Source organism: Taurulus bubalis (assembly GCF_910589615.1).
Source record: "Taurulus bubalis genome assembly, chromosome: 8".
NCBI lineage: Eukaryota > Metazoa > Chordata > Actinopteri > Perciformes > Cottidae > Taurulus > Taurulus bubalis.
The window spans coordinates 22,822,258-22,830,975 of record NC_136596.1 but is presented as its reverse complement, the minus strand read 5'-3'; the positions used below and the strand labels follow the sequence as shown (position 1 = coordinate 22,830,975).

The 8,718-nt window shown below is 39.8% G+C and overlaps 1 protein-coding gene across 1 annotated transcript; it reads left to right on the top strand.

Moving 5' to 3' along the window:
* Nucleotides 1-1,169: 1,169 nt before the first annotated feature.
* On the top strand, nt 1,170-5,598 carry coq5 (coenzyme Q5, methyltransferase; the record flags this gene model as incomplete). The annotated part of the gene is made up of 7 exons (XM_079223011.1): nt 1,170-1,371; nt 1,938-2,087; nt 2,168-2,392; nt 3,326-3,432; nt 3,778-3,866; nt 4,391-4,502; nt 5,241-5,598. The coding sequence occupies 7 exons, from the start codon at nt 1,170-1,172 to the stop codon at nt 5,340-5,342; spliced, it is 987 nt and encodes a 328-aa protein (XP_079079137.1). The 3' UTR covers nt 5,343-5,598.
* Between the last annotated feature and the right edge of the window lie 3,120 nt (nt 5,599-8,718).

The following is an 8,718-nucleotide window of genomic DNA, read 5'->3' as shown; positions in this document are numbered from 1 at the left end:
GGTCGATTAGGAGAGAGACTGTCCTTGATGGATTTGTGTATTGTAGAACTGTGTGAAAGCGGCTCGCTGGCTGTGCAGGAACTTGTCTGTTTTGATCCGCCTCGTTCTGCAATATCGTCCATGACCCTATTGTAATTATTAAGACACTCTCATGCCCTTCAGTGGTTTGAGTGCATGCATTGGCCTGTTTCAGGTTTGAGATTTCCCTTCTATTACAGGAGCTTTGTGCTGCTGAGAGCTGTTTATATACACCGTCTTCCCACCCCTGCATTCAGGACAGGGTAAAGAAGGGGAACTTATCACCATTATTTGACATTGTATACTCTATATTTATCAATTAATCAAAACAACATTTGCATGGTTCATCTCATAGTTGCATATCTTCAGTTAGAAGAATAACTCTGATGAGGCCTCTTGGTACCTTTATGATAATAAGTAAATGAATGATGTAATTTTATCCCTATGAATTCATATAGTTGCACGTATCTCAAAGTCATTTCATTGTTGCAGCAGGTAAAAGTGAAGCTTACTACGTGTTTTATATGATGCTCGCTATAGTTTGTGATTTTACCATCAGTTATTAGTTCACTATGTTTCGTATTATTAATCTGAATCCACAAAGTAACTCAAGTTGTCAAATAAATGTAACGCAGTAAAACGTATAATATTTGCCTCTGAAGTGTAGTAGAGTATTAGTACATACATAAGTAGAAGAACATGTTATACTGTTGTTATACTGAAGAACAATATTCAAATATGTTCAACATACACCCCTATATAATATATAAATAATAATAAAAAATATATAATAAATACATATACATATTATATATACGAATAATATATATAATTAATATATATATATATATACATTTTAACTTGTATATTTTATAGGCTACATGTTATATATTTTGTCCCAAAACCTTTTACTTTTCACTACTTTTGTGTTGGATTATAATTTTTAAGTGCGTGATTTTTAATTATTTTATGCCTCCATATTTATCTCATATTTGTGCCAACGGTCGCTCGTAAATGTAATTGTTGTGTGAAATGCACGATAATTAACCCCAAACTAGAAACAACCCGCGGGACTCCTGCAGAGCGTCAACACGAGAATCCGTCGCATGTGAATTACGTCAGAGCGTCGCGCAGTTTCGTAAGCAGCCAAAATGGCCGCATCCATGAGACCGCTGCTCCGGAGGGCGATCCGTTATTCACACAGAAATATCAGCGTTGCCTCTGCTGGAGTTGCAGCTCGGTCGGGTTGCTGTCGGGGACCGTCGACCTGTCGGTGTTTCAGCGATGTTGCCGGAGACAGAAGCACACATTTCGGGTTTGAAACGGTGCCAGAGAGCGAGAAGGCGAAGAAAGGTGAGCTCCAGAAAAAGCTCCTCTCGGATTTCGTCCTGTAGCGCGACGAAAGTTCATTGAGAAATCTCGCCATTTAAAAGCTCTCCGCCTCTCAGTAAATGCTTACAGCCTCAGGAGCGGGACGTCACGTGGTTTTGACATGCTGAACAATTCGGCTTTTAATTGATCCAGGAAGTGACACCTCTTAGCTGGCTGTGCTGAAGTGGCCGAAGGGAATGGTGTTTACTGTGACAGGCTATAAAGCAAGCCGAATTTGACTGGTGGGCAGTCCTTTGTTTATGTTTTTACAGAGGTTATATCTTGCGCAGACACAAGATATAACCTCTGTAAAAACATAAACAAATTACAATTATTGTGCACAATATATAACGGCATGGGAAACTTTATTTTCCTAAATTATGGTAGGTGTTTTAACAAAGAGAGAGAGAATTTCTCCTGGAGCACAAAAAGTGACCGCATCAAAAGAAAAACCTCCAAAATACATTGCTGAGTGAAAAACAATAGTCTCTCTCTCTCTCTCTCTCTCTCTCTCTCTCTCTCTCTCTCTCTCTCTCTCTCTCTCTCAGTGTACAAGGTGTTTGAGAACGTGGCGCAGAAGTATGACACCATGAACGACGCCATGAGTCTGGGAATTCATCGCCTGTGGAAGGACATGCTGCTGCACGCCATGCACCCGCAGCCCGGCGTGCAACTCTTGGACGTGGCGGGCGGAACAGGTAAACCTGCATCCTCTGCAAAACATCAAAGCGTTTTTTTATTTCATACATTCGTGAGGTTCATCCCAGCTCCCTTGCAGGTGACATCGCCTTCCGTTTCCTGGACTACGTTCGCGCTCAGCAGGAGCGGCAGAAACGGCGGGCGGCGCGGTCCATGCAGACGCCGTCGTGGCGGGACATTTCCACTACCTACTCCTCAGAGGACGAGGCCGGACCCCAGGAATCCAGGGCCGTGGTCTGTGACATCAACAAGGAGATGCTGAGGGTGGGCAAGCAGAAAGCCGACCGCATGGGCATCAGTGCCGGTAAGCGTTTGGCTTTAAGGGACATCTGGGAGCACGTTCACATGGACACAGGACAGGTGTTTTTGGGGATGTCCCATTCACGTTACTGTGCATGTGAAGATCCGATGGTTACGAGGATTAACCCTCATCCTTAGCCCTGAGAGAGATACACTGTAGCATGTAAGCACCTTATCCAGGGTTCTGGTACCGGGTATCAAACCGCCACCGCCATAACAACACAAAATGACAAACACCGTCCGGTGTTGTAAGCTGCTGTTGATTTTATAAAAAGTTCTTTCTTGTTTTATAATTTTGTTATCATAAATTCAGATTCAAATCATAACTTTGCCCCAACAAATTAGCAACGTTCTTGTGTAACTGTTTCATGTTGAGACTAAATAACAAGGATGCTCAGATTCTAGAAGTTTGGCGAAAAAAAATTAGCTAATTAGACAAAAACAATATTGTAAACGTTGATGATTAGGGTAAGAGTAATCACTGGTGCCGTCACCTACTGGCAATACATTTTATGATAATGTTGGTTCATGTGCAGACATTCAGTCCCCCAAAATATTACAATCCCACTCCTGAATCCAGCGCACGGACTCAACCGTTTTGATGAGAGTTGAGAGTTCTGCGTGACCCGAACAGGATTACAAGATTCAAGAGATTTTTATTGTCATATGCACAGATAACAGTTACTCTGTACAATGAAAAGCTTATTTTGCTGGGTCCTCCTAACACACAGTTACAATAAACTTAAAAAAAAATAAGGCACACAAATATGGTAACAGTACAGCGTATAAAGTGCACTATGCATTGCTTGAACCGTTGGTGCCAAGCTGTCGCGAGTTTACGAGTTAAAACTGCACTCGGAATCTGAGGAGAGGGAGAGAGGGAGAGGTTGAACATGTACAGTGTTTGACGTTGGGTGTCTCCGCTTCTGGGCATCAGGTCTGTCGTGGGTGGCGGGGGACGCCGAGGAGCTTCCCTTTGACGATGACCTGTTCGATGTCTACACCATCGCCTTTGGCATTCGAAACGTCACCCGCATAGATCAGGTAACGTGACGCTCGTTAGGACTGTCGACGTGTTGCTCAGAACAGGCAGAGAGAGAACAAATGCATATTCACGTGCAAAGTCGTTTAAAGTCGCTTTATTATTATTTATTATTGATACATTTCCACCTCTTGCACATGTATTCAGGGAACTCAGTTAAACTTGTTTGTCAAGTTGCTTATGTCATTTTAAATGGTCCAAAATCCAATGACAATGAATGTGAAAAAGCAGCAAACATTTAAGAAGATGTAACCAACACATACTTTTTGCTTGATAATAGACTTGATTATTATTAAAACAATAGTACAAAATGGTTGTTAATAATGTCTTATTTCTTTTTCCTTAAGGCGCTGCAGGAGGCTCTGCGGGTTCTGAAGCCCGGCGGCAGATTCATGTGCTTAGAGTTCAGCAAAGTGACAAATCCTGTTTTGTCGAGGTGAGGAGCGGCGCTCACTCGGTGTGACTAGGAATCAACCGTGTGACTCTGAGGCTCTCCGTGGACTCATTACTGCCTCACACGTCTCAAGTGCTGCAGCTTTTCTTTTTCTTTTTTGCTTGTTGAGGTTGTTGTGTGTTCATGAAAAGTTCAAGCTGTCTTGAATAACCCGTACAAAATAAGAGTACAGTACAGTTTCACCATATTCTAGGAGCAGTGATTACATTTTTTTATTTTGTAACAGATATCCTACAAAAATTTAAAGATTATCCTTTTTTTTTGGTCTAAATAGATTGTGTTTTGTGACCATAATATTACAATTTTGGAAACGCAACAACCGTTTGCTTTGTGTGGTTTGGACGAACAGCGCCGTCTTCTGGTTTTGTGCCTCAAAGCACGTCATCCGATTGGCTGTTGGGAAGGACTTTGGATGCTTCGAAGTCGGTGTTTAAAAGATTAGTGAAAAATGGTAGCAGGGGTTTATGTTCTGATTAAAAAGCTGTGTTTTTGCTCTGTTTTTTCAGACTTTATGACGAATACAGTTTCAAGATGATACCAGTTTTGGGAGAGGTGATCGCTGGAGACTGGAAGTCGTATCAGTATCTGGTAGAAAGCATCCGCAAGTTCCCGGACCAGGTGAGGAAAGAAATATATATATTTAATTTCTCCCCATTTCTAACGTTTCCACTCTCAAATTTGTATTTGATTCACCTCAAGCCTCAAGAGCTAGCAACACAATCTTGTTCTTCTATAACACACAAACAAATACTATGAGTGATTCTTTGTTTATTATCTTCATATTTATTATGTTATGGCCCAATTAAGGGAATTGGAGTCTTAAAAATGTCACTACATTATTTGTATATGTTGAACTTTGATCACATTTTGAACACATTTTTGTGTTTGTAACATCTGTTTTGACTCTGATGGTTTTATGTTTGAACTCTTGCTTCTAGGATAATTGCTCTACTGAGTAAATGTATTATTCTGGCTCTGTAACATATAAATGGTCAGAAAAGTCCAAAATGTCTTCAACTGTTTTGTCTGCTCAGCATTTTAATGATTCATTTATTCAGAGATAATCCCCCCTGTATAAATCATCTGCGGCATCAGTTATAGAAACTGGAACCATCTTTCTTTTTCTCTAATGTGATGAATGACGTGAATGATGAATTGATTATCTGAATCTTTGCCGATTTAATCTTTCTGTTGATTGACGAATTGATTCACACATTTTTTTCAGGGCTATTCGTCACATTGCCAATTTACATTTCTTCAAGCTTGAGATTTTGTTTATCGTTTTTACTCTGCAGTAATGTTACGTTGTGGATTCAATGTTAGCGAGTCATTTCCTGTGTTCTTTTTCCTCTACAGGAGGAGTTTCAGCATATGATTGAGGACGCAGGTTTCTACTGTGTGAAATACCACAACTTCACCGGTGGAGTTGTGGCTCTTCACTCTGGTTTCAAGCTGTGAGACGCACGTGTGACATCTGCGTTGCAGGCGGTTCTGCCTGTATGAAAATCTGTCTGCAGAGTTCTCAGACATGAATTCTAGAGCATGAAAGTCCCGGCGCTCCACAGATTTACTGGTCTATGTTCCTGCTGGATTTTTTTTTTTGGGGGGGTTCAACGACAATTAAATGAGAAAGAAAACCAATAGTCTGTTGTCAGTGTTGGGACTATTGGCAAGCGAGTGACACTAATGAAGTGCAGTTAGTTTTAATATATATTTTTTCCAATACAACTTGGTAACAGAATAAAATGTGCTGAAAACATTCTCAGTATCTGAACTGATTATTCTCAAAGCTACAAAAGGCAAACATGTTATTTGTGTGTGTTTTATAAATCCTGCCAGTTGTCTATGTAATCCATCTGAACCCACTGCCATGACACATCCAGCTCATTCATGAGACGACAGGCTGTGAACTTAGAGGTCTGTGGTATCATTCGGCATGTGTATTGTACATCAGCTTTAACCAGAGAGTTACAGTGGGTACTGAATACTAAACCTTCAATGTTTCTGGGACACTGACTTTTCATATACTCAGTGGTGGAAAGTACATTTGCTCACGTAGAGCACCAAAGTGCAATTTGGAGGCTTTTTGCTAATAATACTTGACATTTTCAATGCAGGACTGGTAATGGAGTATTTTTAAACTGCAGTATACTTTCATTTGAGTAAAGCATATGAATACCTCTTCCACCACTGATACTGATATTCATACATTTTCTCCATCTTTCTATATCTATGCACCCCTGTCTCCTCACCCTTCTGGGTCATGTACAGGCCTCTTTAGTGGCATCGCACCGTTGGCTGGACACACAGCAGAGGGATTAGATATCCCTGTGTGACATTGTAGTCATAGTAACACTAAACCAGTAATTAAAATGGCAGACAGTAAACACGGTGCCCTGTGTAAGGGAGTGCTAAGACACAGCCAACGTGAAGCTGTGTTGACTGACATCATTTAACATCACCTGTGGGCCTGCTATTGCCTGTCATGTACTGTAAGGAAGCAGCGTAAGACATTGTATTGCAATAGGTGGAGGAAGGTAGTCCATCAGAACACCAGGTAGCTGGATCTTCATGATAGGTGGAGGGAGGTAGTCCTTCACCAGGAGACCAGTCAGCCCAATATGCTGCCTGCTGAGGCCTCCATTGGGTAGACGCTAATCGTAGATCCTGAGGTGTTCAGACTGAATAAAGCACAACAATCAGTGAATAAAACCATCAGCCCATCATACTTCATGTGTCGTCTACTTCCAGTGTAAGCGCTGCTGTCAGTGTACTCAGTCAGGTGGGACTTTGTGATGAACATGTTCTGCAGAGCTCGACGTGGAGAGATTCTCTGATCCCCGTCAAGATGCAGAAGCTGTTTGATGAGGTTGACTAAAGCCTTCCCGTCCTCAAATTCAGCAGCCTCCCCTTTCGGATCGATCTGGATTTGGAAACAGGTTCAGGTCAGTTGATCCAGCCCCTACCTCTCCGACACTGGTTAATAACTGGTACTGATTCGGTCTTTACTCATTCAACAAAGTGAAGGGTACCTACTATCTGATAATCACAGTCGACAGGGAAGATATTTTCAGCCAGATACACACATCTATAGCCTCAATACATACCTGCTTTGCGATTGACCGGATCTCGTTCAGAGCAGGTGGTTTCCAGTCTCGCTCTTCGACCAGGTCATAAAGACTCATTTCCAGAATCTTGAATGCCAGGCAAATCTGTCCCATATGTTCAAACCTCTCAAAGAACTTGACCGTGTTAGTATGTTCTGGATTCAGGACACTGATGATCAAATACTGTTAATATCATGTTAATCTATTTATTTATTTCAGAAAAGATATAAATGTCTGATTTTATGTAGGGCTTTTATAGTCATAGCGGTCGCTAAGTCACTTTGTTCCTAATGACTTCTTAGTTTCTGTTTTAATATTAATTATAATTTGCTTTTTAAACAATCATTTTAAATGCTAATGTATGGGGGTCTTGGTGAGTCAGTCAAAAGTAACAAATCAGTGTCCAAAGTGTGATTTCAAAGCAGATACATTCAGCATCATGGCAAATGTATTTTGAATGTTTTTTAAGTCGGTCTTACCTGACACACCAAAGGCATCTTACCTCCACAATTACATTTTTCTCAGTTTAGTATTTCCAAGGTTGAGAATGAACCGTCAAGCTTGAATCTTTTCACAATCAGAACGTGTTACATCAAACCTTTGCACATTTTTTGTCCATTGACCAATTGATACAGTAATGATTCAAGGTCAATTCTAAATAAAGAATTCTTCTAGCTTGTAAGATTCATCTTTATTATTATTATTATTATTATTATTATTGGTGATTAGATCATTATTTGATGCCAAACACCAATATGACTATGCAGTTGCGTCCATTTATGGATTCAATGTTAGAGAGCTCGTTTAATTGTGCAGGCTTTGTGCCGCGTGAAGCGCTCCAACCTCACCTCTTCACTCCGGGTTCAAGCTCGGAGATATTTCATGACACCTATGAAAATATAAAGTCTGGCTCGATGCTCTCCTGTAGGCAGCAGGAAATGGAAAAGAGGAGACCACAACATGAGTTACTTGAATAAAACTGTATATTTTACAGATCTTTGTACACTTTAATTACAAAACTGTAGGGTACTAAAGTTTTAAAATCAGTTTTTTGGTCAGAGAAGATTTAATCGTCTTGTGTGCAATTACCATGTATATACAAAGTCTCATGTTAGTGATTTTTCTCAAAATAAAAAGCAACCAAATAACTCAAATGTTCATACACTCTGAACATAAGACATGGCTTAAAGATAAATATATTAGTAAATAAATATTCAGAGAACATATTTCCATTCATGAAATGTGTTTGCTATACAGGTACAGAAATATACACAGATTGATTTCTAGCCTCTTTTTTTTAAACATTTGTAATGGTAATGACAGAAAATAATTATATTCTTAAAAAATTAAAAAATATTAATTTTTGTACACATTTTAATCTTCTTAAGTGCTAGAAACAATAACAAAAAAAATAAAATTAAATAGTGACTCAAGTACCCCAAAATGTTATATTTGCAGTAGGTACATATCTCTATGCAAAAGGCAAGATTAGATTCTCACTTGATTACAGCACTGGGTTAACTTATAAATAGGGTTATTTCAGAAGGTTTTCCTCTGTGTAGAGAATGTGTATATTTCATAGAAACAGTATAAAAACAGTCTGCAGGACAAACAGAAAGGCATGAATGAAAAGCATTGATATCGCGAGTATGTATTATGCATGGCACGATATGATTCAAACGGATACACTGTGGTATGTATAACTGCATCGTAAAAAAAAAAAAAAG